This window comes from Aythya ferina (assembly GCF_964211825.1).
Source record: "Aythya ferina genome assembly, chromosome: 7".
Classification (NCBI taxonomy): domain Eukaryota; kingdom Metazoa; phylum Chordata; class Aves; order Anseriformes; family Anatidae; genus Aythya; species Aythya ferina.
Genome location: NC_140302.1, coordinates 32985227 through 33005446, shown reverse-complemented (window position 1 = coordinate 33005446; position 20220 = coordinate 32985227). Strand labels below are relative to the sequence as shown.

The window sequence follows — 20220 nt, the reverse complement described above, 5'->3', positions numbered from 1 at the left end:
TTTAAGCTTTACTCTGTTTGAACGTGCATACCACGAGCCTGCGCTGGGCTGGATGAAGCTTAGCTGTATCACTGGCTTCACGGTTCTTGTTAACCTAATCTTTCCATTTGCTTATGTAATTGAAGTTCAGTAGGCAAAGGAAAAGTCTGAGTTATCCTTGTAACTCCATTAGCCTTCCTGCAGCTTTTTATTTTCCTTTGTCTCATTGCTGACAGGTGGATGAGGGCCTGATGGATATCCAGATTCTGTTCTTAAGGATGACAGGTGCATTAGTACAGCAAGGAAGAGAGGGGATAAAGCTGATGATCTCAGGAAAAAAAATCTTCAGCACAATATTTGTAATTCAAGCTCAGTACAATTTTGACTAGAATAGCTTTCTGAGTAGTTCTTAGCAACCTACATAAAATATTTGAGAGGATGCAGTCAGATTTATATGAAGTACTATTAGGAAAATTCTCTCCGAATTCAGATCTGAACTCTGCTGTTCTCACCATCTGATAGTGTTTGCTGGCCTAGTTATTTCTAACCATCCACAGATGTGAAAATGTAGGTCCAACATTCTCACATAATTTCCAAATAGAGAAATGTAGTTAATAGCAATAGAGGTTTTTATAAATACATGTTTTTTTCCTTTTCATCTGTACCTGTAAATATACATTTCCCATTAGAAATGGTGTTGGCTTTAAAGATGTGAGGAAAGCTTTAACCATTAATTCAGAAGGGAAGGAAAGTCTTCCAGCTACTCGTAGGAATAGTCTTCCGACTACCTTTTAACTCTGCTTTCAAATTAAGAGCCCTGTTGCAACTTTGAATCTTCATTCTTCTTTTATTTCCCCTCCGTAATTCAAAGGGAAGATGAGAAGGAGAATAATACTTATTCATTACAGTGAGAAATGTCCCAGAATTCGCAGCATTTGCATATAGGGGTGTTTAATTCTCTTAGAACAGAAAACGTCTGGGTTTATTTTTGTAAATTCAGACAAATAGTTGGTATTGCTCGCCATAGAATATGGGACCAGTCGCAGTTATCATTGGAAGCAAGCATGAATGAACGCAGTGACAGCATGTATATGGGAACTACGTAGGTACCAGTAACACACATACTGCCAGCACCATTCAGCTGCAGACAAATGTTGACTCAAAGGATGTGGAGCAGCTCTGCTGGCTTGCACGCTCCTGATGTGCAATGGAGGAAATGGGAGAAGAAGTGAGCAAAAATGATGCCTTAGAGAGTAAAAGAGGTGTTGCATGAAGGGTGACAGTGTCCCTCATTAAAGTGCTATAGGCACAGAATTATTATGCAGAAAATTGGGAATGCGTTTTTGTTGCCAGTTGAAGATAAGCAATGGAATGGATCCAGATGTTATTGCACTAGGCAGGAAGTATGTAAACACACAGTGTGAGCTCCAGAGCTCGGAGGGATTTGCCCAGTTATCATCCGTGGGAATGGGGACTGAAGCTGGGAAGCTGGTAGCGTGCCCAGTGTGTTCTCTGCTAATCCCCATAGTGCTGGGATCTGAAAGTAGAGCCCCACCGGTTAACTGGACCCATTGGCTTAAGTGCATTGAAATATGGAAAAAGCAGTGATGGAGAATATTAACTGCAGAATGGGGAGCAGTCAGATTTGTTCACAACAATTAAATGGAGAAACCCGAGCAGGAGCACAGCGTGATGCTTCAGACAAACAAATAGACACTTCAGAAATGATGGCCCCTCCAGCAAGTATGCATGTGTTGCCCATCTCACACATTTCGCAGCGAAAAACAAGCAAGAACAAAAAAGCTAGCCACACGTCAGGATTTATGTGCGAAGAGAACTGAACAACAACATCGATGTGAAGTAACTAGCTTTGCCCGGCTCTTCCCTTATTCAGAAAACAAAGGAGAAGAAAGGATAAAGCAAGAGATAGAAGTAACTTATGTGGTAAGTGACTTTGAAATTCCCTCACTCACTCTGGGGTGAAATACTCGCTGCTAGGAGTTCATTTAAGCAGCCACAGTTTGCACCATCAAAGACCTTTACAATCACTTGGTAGCTCTGGCTTTTCGTGAGAAAGGCTGTGGAAGACGACGGCTCTCCTCCTCACAGCTCTGAGGAGCAAGAATTGAAAACCTCAGTTAAAATCACTGCCTATTAGAAAATCTAGCTCGTTCTAGTTTTAGGAAGTTTTGTGTTGCCCAACTTTTTAAATAGCAGATAGTTTGGTCGGTCCTAGTCAGCTTGGTTTCTTTTATAAGTGAAACTTCCCCTCTGTGAAACGGTAAGACTGACTATGGTTGTGTGGATGATTTTTGAACATTTGGTTTTCCAGAAAATTCAGGGAAAAGCTTGAGCTTTGCCACTCCTCTGTATTGGCCGGTGCGTTTGAGTGGATGAAGAATTATGTGTCTGATGGGCAGCGCAACAGCTGAGATCTTGTAGAGCTCCAGAAACAATAATTCCTCTCATAGCTTCCCATTAAAGAGGTATTCCTTTACTTCCATCTATTTTCCCTGATGAAGTCTGGATCTCTGTTCTAGATTGTTTCTTTTTCATTGTAAATGCATTTCTCTTCAAGTGGAGTTTTGCTTTTCAAAATGAATGCATCTCAAAAATAACTTACATGCAATTCAGCATAAGCCCAACACGCCTTGCCACTGGCAGGCCTGTGTTTGGGAGCAAGCTTTGTCATGCCAATAGGGCAGGGCACAAGCCTCAAATCTCTCAGCAGTTCAGACTCTGTGCACTGCTAGAGCAAAACACAGCACAGAAAATCACCGTGTTAAACGTACTGCTGGCCCCAGCCTCATTTTATTTATTATCTTTAATAATTTGTACTAAATTTGCATTATATTTTCCTCAGAGGATGGTCTTTACAAGACAGATTGGGTATTTATTTTCCTGTAAGTGCCCACTCTGTTCTTCATAGTAGCACATTTATTCCACAGACCTTCCCTCTTATAAAATGAGTTCTAAACTTAGCACAGACTCTCCCATCTTTAATGCAAACCATGTGCACAGCTCCCAAACGACTCAGCTGAGAGCTGGAACTGAGGAATGGTGTTCCCTGATAAATACCTAAACAGAAACAACAACTCCTGTCAAATTGTACTGACTGTAACTGTAACAACAACATCCACTGCTTTGTTTTAATTGCATGAGAGCAGAGAGGAAAGCCAGCATGCAAAGAGGGTCAAACACAGGCTGTTTCTCTAAAGCATAGATTGCTACCAAAGAGGAAAGTTAAAAGAAACCAGATTTTTTTTTACAACTTGCTGAAAACTTAAATGTAGCTGCCTTGCAAATTTGCAGTTAGTGTCAAAAAAAAAAAAAAAAAAAAAAAAAAAAGCCAAAAGCAGATGCAGAAGAAAAAGAACAGCCAGGCCTGATGCTAACATTTTGAAATGCAAACCATGCAAAGCAGTTTTCATCATCCACTACCTGCTGCGTTCCTTGGCTGGGCGGCATAAGGATGACTTTATTTGCATTGGGGACGTCTGACTGAAAATAAACGTATTTAAAAATTCTATTGACTAGATGAAGCTTGACTATTCATTAAGGGATACATTTCAAGGGCTGTTCAGCAGATTAAGTGGCTTTTAAGTGTTATTGCTATTTCTATTTATTTCTCTGTTAATAGTGACTTTTAAAGTAATTTGATTTTCTAGCATTTGCTTGTCTGAAAAGGAGACCAGAAGCTTCCTTTCCTTATTAAAAAATAAGAGCTTTTTATTAAATTCCTTAACAAATTTAATAATGTTTAAGTACAGGCTTCTTGGTGTCAGGAGGGCTCCTGAAGAAATATATCTGGCTTTCAAAAACTTCCTAAGTGGAAAGTGTATACATTGGAGGAGGAATTCTCATTATTTCATCGTAGGAATGAACACATCCTCCTGTTCCTGACCACTGAAAAAAGTTTGGGGCCAAATCTTGTGGTAACAATACAACTTGGCCAGAACAACCAACAATTATAGCAGATTGCTCTTTTAGAAACATCTTTAAGAAAAAAAAAATTGGCTAACTTTTAATACTGGTTCCTTTGAGAGGGCCCACTCGGCAATGCACAAGGTACAGCAGATTTGCTCAGAGCTGAAATGGAGGCAAAATGAGGCCTAATGGGTTTTGCCGTCTATGTAATGTATGCAAGAAGAGAGGATGAAACACTTTCTGGTATCTTAAGTGTTGAAATAAACAAATCACAACTTTAATTCAAACCTAGATCAACATAGTAATGTCTAATTTAACTGCACACAGCTAGCCGTGGCGTATGGGATCCCTTCATTTCAACAGTTCAAAAAGAAATCACCAAGCAGCAACAGGCATCAGCGAAGCACCCTTCTTCTAACGGGGTGTGAACTCCTGGGTCAGCACACATACATTGCAAGGTCATTTTTGAACAGGGAGAAGCTACCAAGTGTCAGGGCCTTGGGAGCACCCAGAGGCATTGCCTGGCCCTCCAGGCCCTTTCCCCCCTGCCCATGGCCCTGGACCCCATCTCAGCCCGTCCCTGCCCTGCCACGTGCCCGCTGAGCCAAGCAAACCCATGGGCTGACACCCAGGACCCCTCTTGGCTCACCCTTGTCCCCACAGAGGTGCCAATTTCTAGGGCTGTCCCACTGCCGTGCTCCTGGCTGGGAGGTGGGACAGGACACCCCATGGCACTCCCCGCAGCTCCCATTCCCCAGGGAGCAGCCACCCACACGGTTGCCTCAACACCACGAGGCATTGTCATTGCCACATTAACAAACAAACAAAAAGTTGCCCTCAATTACCATTAACGACAATTAAATACGAGTGTAACTGGGAGCAGAAGATGAATGTGAGGCAAATGGCCCATGGACAGATTTCTGTAACCTTTGCTCTTGGGCAGCAGGGAAGGGCAAGGCAATCACAGTCACACTCACCTGATTTTCTGCACTACTGTTCTCATTGCCCATTTTGGTGCTGACGTCCAGTGTCACACAGCAATTAAAGAAAGATCACTAGAAGAAAAGGAAAATTTTTAAGTCTTCCATTAAAAAATAAAACGAAATTTAAAAAAAAGCTCAGAATTTTGGAGGAATGCCATCTCGGGCAACTTGTCAGCTGCCCTCCTGACATTCAGTTTTGCAATGATTTTAAGTCATAGATTAAGGGACAATAGCTCTTGGGGCTTTTTTTTTTTACAAAGAGATTGCTCTCTCCCTGCTGCCTCTCCTACACTACTCTGCTTATGCTGACAGCCACTCCTCAAAACTCAGCTTCGTTACTCTGCTTCTGGATTACCCCATGTCATTTGAGCAGAACGGTATTTTCCTTGCCAGAGTTACTTTGGATGGACAGCCCATAAGAAAACCTTATTTTTTTAACCATATTCAAACCACTTGTTAATTTTTTTTTTTTTTATTATTTCTCTTGGAGATCCTGGAGGGAGCTGCATGCTCACTCTGTGTAGAACCAACCACAACGTTAAACCCGACTGTTTCTGTAACAGAAACCATTTTCCACATACGCACTCAGCTTTAAGAAAGAGTAAATGGATTTTTGTCCTTGTTATTGTAGTTACACTCTGCTTTCTTAAGCAATATCCTGCTTATAATTTTATGTTCTGAAACACATTTTCTTTACACTTGACCGGATCTGCCTGCCTTAATTATTATTGGTTTTATACTAGTTCAGTTCTAATTATTTAATTTTAAAAAATCCTCTGAGCATTAGAGCTGTAGCCAGCAGCTCTGGAATTAGTGCCTCCCCAGGCACCACTCATTTCTGTATTTTTTTCAAGAGGCAATTCAGTGGGAAATGTGCACGATAGAGATTCAGTTGTAGACACGTACTTCTTGTTCTAGACATTTCATTTTGGAGCTCAGGCATTTAAATTCCGTGTATTTATTGTGTTACTGGATAGGTGAAAATTACACACACTCTCTTCAATTTATTTTTTGTGAGATTGGTCTGTGGCACATGTCAAGAAAACCTCCATTAAAGTCAGGCTGTAAAAGAAAGATTGCACTTTATTAGCCAAGGAAACCATATAAGCTTTTAAGGAATGCTGTTACGCATTACTGCACCACTCTTTTTTTAAACTTGAAAGACTATTTTTCTTCAAAGGAGGCTTGGAGAGAGAAGTTCGGTGTCATGCTTATAAGCTATGCTCTGTTTAAACTTGAGTGTCTTCAGGGGATATATTGGTGCTTGAACTTGCTCCTGTTGAAATCCCTGGGCCCAGGACTGCACTTTTAGTGATTAATTAGCAGCACTAGCTTTTATCTGCTAAGATGACTGCCAAGTCCTCTACTGTTTTGAAATAGTACCGGAACCAACTTTAAGACACACATGTAACGTTTTCAAAGGGGCTGTTCCCTAAGCACAAGGTGCTCGATCGGGGAGTACTGTGATGCACAAACCTCTTCAGGCGCAGCCCCGTGAAATGTTCCAAGGCACCAGGTTAAGATTATAATATTTTAAGTATCTATTGTTATGACAAAACATTCTCGTACGCAGTTTGAGCAGCTAACTAAGGTTACAATGCACAGGAGAGAAATAACTTCCCTGTAACAATATGCTTCCCTCAACAGCCACACATTTCCCTACGAGGGAACATACTGGCATTTCCGTGCCACTGATCCAACAAGCTTTTCCTTTCCCAGCTCCTTTTCTGCTCCCACAGACGTGATGTGAAAACAGCAGGAAATTGAGAGCTCTCACAGCTATCCCCTCACGAGCACGTGCAAGAATAACACGAGCTGGGGAACGAGTGGAACTCTCCAAGTCCTTATGGAGTTATAGCTAATTGGGGTGGGGTCTGCTATATCGACAACACAAAATGCAAATTCTACAATTTTGTAAAATTTGTCAAGTTGCTCTGCTTATTTTAGAGTGAATTTACTTCAGTGCATAATGTGCTTTCAAGGCTTCTGCACCAACTCAGCAATACTGACTGCTAAGAACAGCAACTGCAAATAGAGACTGAATTTGTAATATTCACTTGAAAACAAAAATACATTAATGACTTACTGTTTTTTTAATATATATATATATATATATATAAATGTACAGGCATTAAAATACAAAACTATAAAAACACCCCCGAAGTGCTAGCTGTCACAAATTTCCACTAACATATCTCATCCCATCTACTTACTCTTTTCCTTGCTTAGAGCATGAAATTTCACAACTGTCACATAATTGTCACATTACCATTTTCTTAATAATGAAGACAAAAGTCATAAGGAGGGAATAAAGCATGTATAGATTCTCTAATAATGAAATAGGTGATGATAATAATAATGAGTGAATTACGCTGCTGAGCAACTGAGATATTTCTTCCGATTACAATGCAATTTTAATCTTTTTTACATACATTATTTCTAAAACATTTTCTCAATGCACAAGCATTACTTAGGTTGTAAAACACATGCACTTTATCATATGTATGGAATTTCAAATAAACCTTATAAACATGCTAAAAATCTATTCATTAAATAAGCATGGGTTAACCTAAAGATAATCTTTCTCATCTTTCCATACTATCTTTTACAATTTACATGTCATTACTAAAATTATTTTAGCACTGCATATCTCAAAATTGCTCAGTAGTAGCAAATTGGTCATCAGCCTATAGAAAATTTTGTACACGGACAGTAAAACCACCGTTTTCCTGAAAATGAGAGAAAGAGAGAGAATGTTTAACTTCACACTTACATTCTGGCATTTATCTGGCAGCGTGGGATACACTGACGCTCTTAGAGCACGTCTTCAAACCATTCCTTCCATCTTCACCTCACACGTTTTCGCCTTATTTTCCTCCTACTTCTCCCCAGACTGACATGAACTGTAGGCTTTCTTTCAAGGACCCACCTTCATAACCTGCTCAGCAACCAACTTGCCTCCACCCCAGGCAAAAAAGAAAACAAGTTATACCTCCTCCACCCGGCCTCCCCCTGCTCCTGGGAGGCTGCCGTGGCTCTGCATTTCATAAATTCTCCACTAATGTTTTTGCACAAAAGTAAGCCTGGAGAAAATGGGTCTAGGTCAAAACAGATTTTACTTCTGGTGTCTCTTGGCCTACGGTGCAACCAGCGCTTCCTGCACCACAAAAATTGTTCAGTGAAATGTTTCAGTATCAACACGGTGAAGTTTTGCATGTTGTCAAGGGAAAAGTAGTACTGGGGGGAACAGCTACTCTGCACTTTGTTTTGCAGTTCGTTTGTGTATTTAAGTTTGCCCTTCATTTTCTCTTAGTACTGTCGAAAGCACTCAGAAAATATCTGTTAACAGATGTTGACATTCCTGTTCAAGTTATGCTGAAATCATTTCCCATTTAATCGTCCTGAAGGGTGGAGACATGACAAAAACTCTTTGAAATGTGATGTTGCAAGAAGTACTGGTTTATGAGTGAGCTAATTGCTGTTATTAATGTTCATTGTGCGCTCAAGCAATGCTTCCACAAAGGGGTGCTCAGAGAGACAGCTGATAACAAAAGATAGTGTATCATTAGTGGTAACTCCAAGGGATTAACAAATTTCTGCACTCACCAGTGGTGCTCGCTGGTGCTACACAGCAAAGGAATAAGTAAACTGTGGGTTTACTGCACCTTGAAGAGCTGCACGGCAGCATTACTGAGTCTAGCATGTCAAATTCCTATTTACGTGAATAAGAAACAGGAATTTCATAAAGTAGCTATATGCTGGGTGCTGATATTCCTGTGGTTGTTCTCTGCTCCACAAAGTCTTGGTCCACAAACATCTGGCTTGAGAGCATTAGCGATAGGCATGCAATGAACAGCTGCAAGGCCAGGGACGACATGAGCAGCCCTGCCTTTACAAGCTTTCATTTTTTATGAAGTTGGTCATTCAGCAATCCGAGCCCCCAGCATTATTATTATACCTCCTCAGGCCACTGCTACTGATAAAGAATTCCACAGATCTGAAATAAATTATTTGTATTCTCTGAGCTTTTTCAGGTTTTATGATGAGGCACATCTGAATGTGTTTGGTGGCATGTGGGTAATACAAGACATCAAATAAATCTGTGCTATACTTCCAAGACGAAAAAGCCAACGTCTATAGTGAAGCTCAGGAACTAAAATATGTGAAAGTGTCTGTATTTCCCCTTCTCTGGTCTTCCCATCCTACTTCCTGGTCCGGAAAAGCTGAAGTTCATCAAATCAAAGTTTTAGTATACTCTTCCTTAGGAAACTGTAAAATTTGTTGTCTACACACAACAAATTATGAAACATTTTTGCTTAGGCTCTCTGCCATGAATTTAAGAACGAGGATCCTGTGGGAGCTCAGGAAAACACAAGCCTGATAATATATCCTCACTTCTGCTAGTGGGATTGTTTCCTTGTAGCAGAAACTGAGCTCATATTTGGTGCTATTCCATTTCTAAAGCTAAGGCAGGAAAATGCCACAAAGTGAAAGTGAGGAAGCTGCCTTGCAAAACAGCAGTCTGGCACATGCTTAAGGGAAAATGACCTTTTGGTAGTTGATCATGATTTCTGATCCTATCTTTGTATTTTTATCAACACACATGCAAAAGAGAAACCCCCTGTTGGGCTAACCTTGTGTAAGGTCTGCAAAGCCAGGCAGACAGCTGCACTACTGCCAGAACCATGAGTCATGAGGGAGCGACACGCATGCTAACAGGCGGCAACTCTGCTCTCTGATCTCTGGACCCAGAGCAACTCTGTCAGAGAACACTGACATTATATTTTTGGCCTTGGACAGGGATGAGGGCTTTGACCTGGTCAGTTTTCTGACCCACTCTCACGTCTCAGGCCCTATCCCAACTGTGCCAAGCAATACCTATTCACTGCAAGTTGCTCCCTTGCAGTGCTTCTCCTCTGCTCTGCACCAGTATGAAGTCAAATTAATTTCTGTAAACCACTAACTGTGAGAGCACTCATCATCCTCTGATGTCTCAGTTTACTCTCTTTGATTTTATGGTAGAACTAGTGGGAGAAGAGGTACTCACATGGGGCTGCTTTACTGTAATTCTACATCCACGCTTCTTCCTGGAGGGAACTCAAGCTCATCCACAAAGATTGGCCTTTCTTGATAAAAAGAGAATCTAACCCGGGAGGACTGGAAGATTCAAACTAGGAGAAAACACAGATCAGACTTAAAGGTAAGCTACGTGTGTGGTTAATGAACCAGGCATTTCAGTAAGATCCAAATAGTTTGTCATGAATGATTAAATTTAATGTTAGCATGCACAATATTTGTTACACTTACCAACCACATGCTACATTAGCTTTTATAAATAGAATACATGCTACCTCAAGTATTTATATGAGACAATTTCATTTGGGATCATTTTACTTTACGGTAGAAATACTGCCAAAACAAGATCAAATTTTTATGTTTCTTGCTTGCACGTGTTGATATGACACAGCAAGCACTGAAAGTTCTGCTGAAGCACTGAGCATGAAGTTATATACTGCTGCTCTTGTAGGTAAGAGAAAAGAAAGGGAGAGTCTTCAGAATTTCCCTCTTCTCTGACCTTAACTCATGCAAAATAATTTGTGCTTTCTGCATAATAGAATGATACTGTAGAGATCTGCAAGAACAGCTGACCTACAGCAGTCCTTCAGCCCTTGTTTTCTCAAATTCTGGCAGAGCAAACATCACGATCTGGGAGATAAATCCTAATGTGATCATTGCAACTAGTGATCATGTAATGATTTAGAAGTACAGAACTTGGTGGGGAAGATGCTGCTTAGCAGCATCTGCTAGATCTACCTGGATTTGCTAAAAAATCATGCTGCTGTTTGGCAACAAAAAGCTGAGCCAGCCTGAGAGATGTAAAATGGCATTTTGCTGTTCTTCCCCCAAAGAGAACCCGAACTTGCCTATAGGACCGTACACAAGAATTTGGCAATGCACATGAGTCCAAAAACTTCTAGATATTGGAGCACTTCTCTTTCCAAACCACGTCTCTACCAGCATTTTTTCACCAGATTTTATATGCAGCACTTAAGGCAGTGGGAGGGCTGTGGGTCCAGAAGAGACAGGCAGCTCTGCACAGTGCCATGGCCTCGCTAACCACCCATTTCCAGTACCTGGCTCTGGAGAGGTGGCTAAAGACGTGGTAGTTAAGTTCCCGATGCCACAACCAGCTGACAGGGTTTGCAAGCTATGAGGGAGGCTGCCCTACATAGCTCACCTGGTCAGCCCGTGCCTATCATTGCACAGGACTGCAGATAATTTCCTTGTTATTACCTCCTGCCTTTTATAAGCAGCTAATTATGATAGATGGAAAATATCTTGCCCATAATGTGTTATGAGATGTCAATTATGAGACCACATAATTCAGGTCCGTAGCTAACTTGGCAGAGTGCACACGTCCTTTCATGCTCTAAATGCACACAGTCACCCCCTGAAAGTGAAGGATGCCTGTTCCTAAACCTCAAAAGCAAGGTACGAAGAGCATTACTCTGACTCGGGACAAGTTTTGGAAGGACTGGAGGGACGTCTGAGGTGAAGGGTGGATTTCTGGAACCTGCTGGCCCTGCTGGTCAGCCTGCTGTGGTGCCAGCACGGCACGGGGGATGGTGGGACACCACTGGGAGAGACAGAAACCCACGTTATGTTGAGGCAGAAAGGAGACATAAGCAAGGCAGGTACCAGTTGGTTTAACAGGTCTCTAGGAGAACATGTTACGTATGGGAAGAACACATCATGAAGTGAGTTACTCCTTGCCTCTTTTCAGATTCCTCCTCCTCCAAACTATGTTTCTGACTGTCCCCTCTGAAGAGTTCACCTGTTTCCTCTGTCCACACATTCCCGTTTCTCTCCTCCCTTTGGCCAAGAGACTCAGTGGACATACAAGGGAGACCAAGCAGGTGCTGGCTTTCTGCTATCTGAGGAGAAGGGCAGAGAGGAGGCAGGCCGTAAAGCTGCTCAGGAGGTGAGAGATTCCTTCCTCCTGGTTCTCCTTTAGCTGTGGAGCTTTAACCAGCTGTCAGCAACTGTCCGTCCCGAATTGTGGATGGCAGCAGTATTTCATCTCCTGCTTTCTTGGCCTGAGGTGTGTGTTGACACAGCAGAGCTGGCAGGACGCAGCTGCTCGCTGGGCCTTGCGTTAGCACACCCTTCACACCCACACGAATGTCACAGGAGAGGAGAGCTCCTCCTTGGGCTTCGACACAGCCCCCAGCCCTCAGAGCCTTTCCTCGGGGTTTGGGCAGGCAGCAGATGTGCATTGATCTTTTGTGCTGGCCTAATACATGAAACAATCATGTATACACATGCGCATATGCACACATGTATATATTGTATACTGTGCATATATAAATGCATATATCCTGCAGAGGTTATATCCTTCATCATGTCAAAGACCATTTAGCTTGAAGCTGCTTTTCATTGTCTCATGATAGCTGTTTGATCACCAAGAATAAATGAGGTTATAAGCTCAGCAACTTAATACTTAGCAATGAATACTATTCTCACTCCTGATGTGCTGTTTTATCTGCAGTGAGGGCAGGCTATGAAAATAAGTCTCTTAGGAGACTGGTATGTCAAGATAGTTTGTTAATAGCAAGTCTTGGGGTTGGTTTCAGACCGAGCAAGGCTTCTGCTCCAATCAAGTGCACCAGATCGTGGCAGGACTAACTGGGAACTGAGTCATCAACCTCCGAAATAATTCTGTAGTCACGATAGTGTTCATAAAGCCATGAGTCGCTGTTTACAACAATGCTGAAGGTGGCTGAAAAAAAATATTTACTTTGAAATGGAGTTGGTTGTGTCTTGCCAACCTTCTTTGCCAGGAAAATGGTTGCATTAAATAAGCACAATGCTTCCAGGTAGGTAGGGCTACTTATGCAAGAGCTTCTCTGATTTACAAAGCAGGATTAACACTGCCAACATTTTACAAAGGTGGAAACTGAGGCACAGAAAGATTGAGTGATTAGGCCATTAATATATTGTGTAATTGTGGACTAAGCAGAAAACTAGGGCTAGTGTTCAGTCCTCAGAACCACAGAGGCATTGTTAAAGACATCACAAATACAGAAGGAAAGACACGCAGCAAGGCTAAGATCATTTTTACAAGTAAAGGATAATACTTGCATAATAATGAGAATGTTTCCTTACTGTCATTGCCATTGTTCCATCACTGTTATAACAAAATGTTTAAAATGAATAAAATGAGCAAATGCTTAAGGTGAATGTCAATTATAAACTGATTTTTCCCCTTTACTCCTTTGATTCAGGTAAGCTGGCATGCGAAACAAGATAAAGAGGTCAGTTAAAGACAGTCCCTCAAGTTTTTATGATGATCCGGTGACAATGGTTGGTGCATAAAATGCACGTACTCTAAATTGGAGCTCCTGATATTTGCTCTTGTCATAGTGTCTTTTTTAAAAGATGATCTAATGCCATGTTGATGGGAAGTGGTCCTAGCAATCCATGAGGCTCGGTGATATAAAGTTAACTAAGCTGCTCACTGTTGTTACAGATGGCACAAGCCTTCAGCCTTCTGACAGACATAAAGCTAATCAGCTTCTCCTAACGACAGATTTAAACTCATATAACATATTGCCTTGTCCTGCTGCGTCTACACTATTTATATTCATGTTATCATTTTCCACTAATATAAACAATATCCAGTTTCAGAAGTTCACTCATAATTTTCAAGTGTATTTTTCCGTCTTTATTGTAAGTGAATACTTTGGGCACAGGCACAGTATTTTAACCCAATCTTGGTTTTGATTTGGAGAAGGTTCCCTGGACACTAGGCTCACAAAATACTGTTATACATAAACTAGGCTCTATATTTACATTTTAAAGCAGGAATTGTAATGATGAATGAAAAATTGGGAAGAAAATCTTTAGAAATCATCTGCAATATTGGCTTCCTGCATCTGGAAACAGCCTCGTTCAAGATGTCAGTTCCCCATTTTATCTCAAGAAGATTTTAACACCAAAATCTAATTATGTTTTTTGAACATCAGCTGTGGTTATTTTGGTTTTGGTCATTATGACTGATGGGACTTGACAGATGAACAGATGAAACTTGATTCTGCAGTTGGTTTCTATTTATCTACTATTTATCTAGTTATCTACTAACTGTCATTGAGCTGTTCTTTCCTGAGAAAATAACAAAAGGTAATAAAGTGAATGGAAACAAGCAACGTTGGACTAGTTTTCCTCCACCTGCACCTAAGATGTCTATAACCTTAGTACACGGTGCTGTCACTGCAATCTAGTGACTGGATTTGTATTTGGATGTGGACTCAAAAGTGAAGATGGCAATTCACTGGGGTGCAAAATCATGCGTCAGTGACAATATCTCAACTGATGGCAGAAGAGACCATTGCAACATGAAAAGCAGCATTCAAACTGTGTAGTATGACAGATTTTTTGAGATTTCATCTTTCAGATACAAATGCTACGTGTTTATGCAAACCTTAGGACCGTCTCTTCTGGATACTAAAGATCCAGGTGCCTTTATTTACTGCATGTCCCTGCCTTGCTGGTAAAAACGTATTTTCTGTTAGAGCAGGAGAAAATACTCAAAATGATGCCTAGGCTGATGCTATCTGCAAGTTCACAGACGCCATAGATTTTTGTCTCCCAGGTACAATTGTTTTTAAGTCATCACAGAGCACTTGTAGATATTACTGATTGAAAAAATACAGAACATCTAGTCCTAACATGAAACCATGACAGAATCAGTCACTAGTACCCAAAAAGGTGGATAGCAACCCAATTTCAAGTCAGCACAATTAGCACAAAGTAAGGCCTACAACTGTTCATACAGTTTAAAGGCCATCTAAGATTGGAGATTATACAATACAATCTTGATTCACTCTATCCTCTTAACTACAGAAGTTGGTATGTTCTGGTATCCAGATGGGATTGTTTGTGTGTGTGTGTGTGAGCAAACTCATCCAGGTTACTTGGTGTAGTCCTGTACATCTAGAATGGAATAGCATTCTTCCCTGAAAAGGGTGATAGCCTTTGGCTGACCCAAACCTCTTCAGTCTTCAGAGGTAAGTAGAGAACCTGACACAGAAAGATGTGGTGAGACTGTGGGATAAGTTAATGTAAAAAGCTTAAGCTCAATTTCCAAAATTCTTGAAATCTCTTTACCAATAGAAATGGTTTAATAGTGCCATGGTTTCAATACTGGAGTAATGCAGGGAGTAAGTCCTACAAGCATAACAACTAAGAAATGGAAAGGCCGGTTTATTACAGTGCAAGAATGTCATCCTTAGTGAAAATAATGCTCATGCTCAATGCTCCTGACACACATCACCTTTAGACATGAACAGTGTAATGAATTAAGAGTCCACCAGAGAAACTGGAAAAAAAAAATACTTTAGGTAGACCATGAGTTTAAACGTCCTGCCCCCTTGCATCATGCAGAGATTTTCATATGGGTTCCATAAAATTGTGCAATGCTCCAAATTTGTGGCTAAAAGCAGCTCTTTCTCATAAAGAAAGCAGTTAAGAGCAATTTTCAGTTTACAGTTGGAAGTGGCATGGAAACTGTGAGCAACAGACAATGCAGCAAGTAGGCAGGCAGCTTATTCCAACAGCTAGTAATAATTACTCCAGTTTCAGTTCAATATGTTATATATGTAATACAGACAGACACATAGAGAAATATAAAAACCAAGTCATTATAGACTAATCAAAACTTCTGGGAAGATGAAAAATAGGACAACAGCTCACATTATACTAGGATAATAGTAAGAAAAGTGAACGACAGCTATGTTTAATACATCCCACACGTATTTCCATCAAGTGTTAAGGAATTCACAATCTATGCCATGTGAAAAAAACAAAACGGTGCTGTTTAAAATCTAGGCGTGCAAGGTCCACAACTGCTGGTTTATTAAGCTGTGCTATAAAAACTAGGATTTTGATACTCATGAGCTGCTTTTTTTGTACTTTTTTTTTCTTCCCTTCCTGCAGGAGTCTTTGTGCTTCTGGCTTCAACAAGATGTGGTGCTGTTTACAATGTCAAAGATTGTTAACATCAAGGATCGTTTGTGCTCCAGAAGACCTAGACACATCTCTGCCTCTTTTGGAGGGTGAGCAAAAACTGGACATTGTACTTTAAGAGCATGGAGGTGGTGTTATGTGGCTGACACTTCATAGAGTCATAGAAAATAGGGCTAAGGAAGAGTATATCTCCTTCACACACACACCCTCTCCCCCTTTTTTTTCCAGGTCTTAGAGAGGAAACCTGTTTTGGGAATGGGAGAAAATGCTCTTAAACTATCTTTCCCAAAGAACTCCTTAGCAAATACACATCAATTGGTCTAATTTGATCACTTCCTCAGTCAGATCTATTCCGCACAAACAGCTGTCGTGTTGTGTTGGTTCACTCCTGAAGTTTCATGTTTTCCTTCATTATCACTAAGGAGATTATCTCATGGTCCTGTTTTCTTAACTGCAATTATACCGGTCCTGTTCTCTTCTAAAATATCTCTGTTGCAAATACAGTGACTGTTCCTACACAAAAGAATTATTAGTATGAGATCTAACTCGTTTTGGTAGCAAGAAAAAGTGTTCATACACCCAGTCAGCTTGCCATGAATCAGAGAACCTTTTCTGGTTACTTATATTCAAAAAAGCAGATTTCATCTAGGTAACAATCAAATCATTCTTACCTTTTATTTATGTAGACAGAATTTAGTGCTAGGAGTCCTATACAATTCCCTGAGGCACACTGCTGCTTTGCACACGAAGCAAACAAACACCTCCTAATCCATTTGCAAGGAGTCAGGGTTGGCCGAGCCTTGGGTTTGCCCAAGAACCAAGAGCACTAGGTGGATCATATGTTTACTGTGAAACCAGAGGAGTAAATGAGTCTGTCAAGTCCTAACTAGCATTTTATGACAAATTTATTTTGGCAAGAATATGTATTTCAGTATTTTGTCAAACCTGCTGAGCCTTGTATACTCTGTATGTGTGCTGATGAACTGACATTTTCACAGTACCCTGTGCTCAGGAGCTTCTAATGAAAAATAACATATAAAATATAAATCAAACTTTGTTTCACCATGCCATATTTAGAAGCTGGTAGTTAAAAATAATTATGTCAAGAAAAATAAAAACTATATCTGTGATGGCTTTGCTGTCATAATGGCTATTAGCAATGTAACTCTTCAAACCATTAGTTGTGCAATTGAATGTGGTAGCAGGTAATTGGATTTAAGCTCTTCCATTAGGTTTAAGCTCAAATCATAGATGTAGGATAAATGTTTACTCTCTTCAGACTTGCTATGGAGTTGAGGGGCTTCTGTAAATGCTTTTCCACTGGCATAGGGAAAACACAAATGCTGATGTGAAAGTTTTCTGCAGGCTGGGTAGTGGCTCCTGCCTTCCCCAGAGTGAAGGCCCATCTTTTCAGATAAATGGTCAGATGTTAGTATGAAAGCTTAGTGTGACTTTCTTCGTGGAAAGAAGCAGCACAGCACTGATTAAAAGATGCTCAATACCACAGGCCACCCATTATCAAAAATGTCATAAAAGATTAGAGAGATAAGAGGGTTTTAAAGAAACCCTCAGGTGACAAGAGGAATATCCTCAATATTCTTCAAAAATACTTTCCTCCTTCCTGCCATCCAGATGAATGCAAGTGACCACAGAGACCCTGCCACAGTCTGGAGCTGATTGCACAATCTGAACCTCCACAGAGATGTCTCCTGCTTCCCTCTGCTATCCCTGGGCTCTGGAAGGCCTCCAAACTATTGCTTCTCCTTCTATTTCTGTTCTGCTTGCTTTGTATCATGCCTCACAAAATAATTAATAAGCAATTTATGATATGTGACCTTTTTATTAGGGGGAAATGGTCTCTGGGCATATCTGTGAGTATGAAGTACGCAGCTGAAACTGAGGGCATTTATTGTATTTCTTTTTTTTTCAGCAGGTTGCTTGACAGGTGCCCTTTTAACCTGTCCCACAAACTGGTGCCCATGTGAAAATTCAAGCAGATCTAGTCACCGACAAGTTGCTTTATTGATAATTAACCAAGCTCTAACCCAGACCAGGTAAGACCTTTTTCCTGGACGAGGTTGCTTTAAGTTTCTTTCCAGAACTCGCTCTGGGATTGCCAAAAGGCTTGATGAAAAATACTAACTAGCTAATTCTGGAGCACGTGCAAACTGATTGCTGATCTCCGTAGAGCAGGGTAGCCAGGCCTGTCCTTGTCACAGATGTCTGTCTTAAAGGTGGAAAAATGCACCTGTAGATGTGGATGTAGATGGAGATGTAGAGGGCAGGGCATGGGAAACGAAGCCAGCGAGGCTTAGCTCTTCCACCCATAGGCTCCTCTGACTTTTCAGGCCAACTACAAACCATTCTACCTTTCTCATTCCCCAGATCCCTTTAAAATTTAAAATAATAGTTATGGAGGTATGTATTAACATCCAATCAATTCATTCCTAAATCAGTAATAATAAAGTTTTTACATGAAGGGATGTATTTCTTTTCCCTGAAATGTACAGCAGGCTGTTAACCCATCTCTTGGGGTGTGTAAAGGAAAAAAGAGCTGCTCCTAGGTAATTATCAGCTTGATAATTATGATCTGTGAGATATAAATTCAAGCTTTAAGCACCTTATTTAGTAGATAAGATCAGATTCTGTAGGAGATAACTACAAGGAGCCTGTCTGCCATTGTTTTTCTGTGTCTGTCAATATGATCCTTAGTTTCTGCCTGAAGACAAACCTATCTTTTTAAAGACGGATTACCGGAAAAATAGTTTCCAAAACATACCCAAACCCTGGCAATATAAACCATAGTCATTAGAAAAATGCAGGAATAATTCAAGTTGCTGTGCTCTTACATATTGGCAAGAGATTTTAATATAATGCACTAATGTTCAAAATAATAGTATTATGATCAAATTCTTGTTAATATCAAACTAGAGAAGCGTTCTTTTAATCTGCTTGATTCTCTTAGTAGGAGAGGCTAGAGGTGACTTCAGCTTCCTCTAGATCTATAAAAGGTTTGGGTCACCAGAGGTAATATTCTGCCTATTCAGTGTGGTGTTTTACAGCCTGAAGCAAGCTTTAGTATGAAAGGACAACTTTGATGGCCAGTTCTCACTTAAGAACATGGTCATACATCTGCATACTCTTTCTAGTGACTAGCCAGCTAATTTTATCTCTGAAATTCTGCATATGAAACACATTCTTGTCGTTACATGGCAACTTTACATCAACAAGCAACCCTTTCTGCAACAAATCCTTAGGACTATTTCTGAAGAAAGAACAACAGTGGAAGAGAGCCATATTTAAAAACTCCAGCATTTGCAAATAGCTATTACGGTCTGTAATGTTGTAACATGTTTTTAAAATATCTATTTTAGGACATGCATACTTATATCAGTCTGCTGGTCTTAGAAAGATACCGATTAAATAGACACCATCCTGTAGACTACTTTCTAGGTTATGTGGATTGTAAAACAAGTTATACAAGAGATCATAAAACTATAGAACCTCAAAGGAGCCTCTGTTTTTTTTTCTGGTAAGCAGAAAAGTTTCTTTTACTTATAAGGCACTCCCTTTGCCTTTTGGTAATGTCTAAAATATAATTAGCAAACTGTTCTGAGTCTAGACATTTTTTAAATTTAAAGAACTGAGAAAAAAATTACTTACCAATTTTCCTCTAGACTAAAAACGAAAATATACCACTCAGAGTACCACTGATTTTTATAACCTTCTGCACTCCTTCACTCCTAGCTGGTGTATGGATCCCCTTTCTCCCTGGATCACATGAAAGAGTTCTATTAATGTGAATTGGCTTATGTTTGAGAACACTATGCTGGATAGCTATGAAGTGTAAGGAATCTGACCCAGGGAGCTGCAGGGCTGTGACACATCAGTTCTTTACAGGGATTCTCAGTTGCTGGATGAGAATAACACAAGATAGGTCCCGTACACTGTGTGCAGTCTGCTGTCATCGTTGGTGGTGGTATACTGGTTGCTTGAGGCAGTGAGACAAGCTCCGTGATACACCAATGGAACTGGAATTTGCCCCTCTGGCTTTCACTCCGGGGCTATAACTAAGTGTCAGGCTGTCTCTCCCACTTGACTAACTCAGTAAGTTAAGTTTGGGAAAACTATTCATGACTAACACACATAGCCATGGCATGGCTACAAGTGATTGTTGCCTTAAGAAAAACACTGCGAGGCAGCACTGCTCTGCATATTTCGTGAGGAATGCTTTGCTGGAGTTCAGAACAAACACGCAAAGTCTGGGAATGCTGGTGGATTACCTGGCAGGAGGAGAGAAGGAAAA

At 40.6% G+C, this 20220-nt stretch overlaps 1 protein-coding gene across 9 annotated transcripts in view; it reads right to left on the bottom strand.

Moving 5' to 3' along the window:
* TACC2 (transforming acidic coiled-coil containing protein 2) overlaps positions 1–19689 on the bottom strand; it is a 124648-nt gene extending 104959 nt beyond the window's left edge. For 8 of the 9 annotated variants that reach the window (XM_084526819.1, XM_084526827.1, XM_084526823.1 and 5 more), the window contains exons 1-4: positions 19578–19689; positions 9937–10060; positions 4884–4961; positions 3421–3480 (exon numbers count right to left, since the gene is read on the bottom strand). In XM_084526819.1, the coding sequence (XP_084382945.1) occupies positions 3421–3480; positions 4884–4916 (93 nt within the window). In that variant the 5' untranslated portion in view covers positions 4917–4961; positions 9937–10060; positions 19578–19689. The remainder of the gene's footprint in view (positions 1–3420; positions 3481–4883; positions 4962–9936; positions 10061–19577) is intronic. The other variant, XM_084526826.1, reaches the window with a different exon arrangement.
* Positions 19690–20220: the final 531 nt, after the last annotated feature.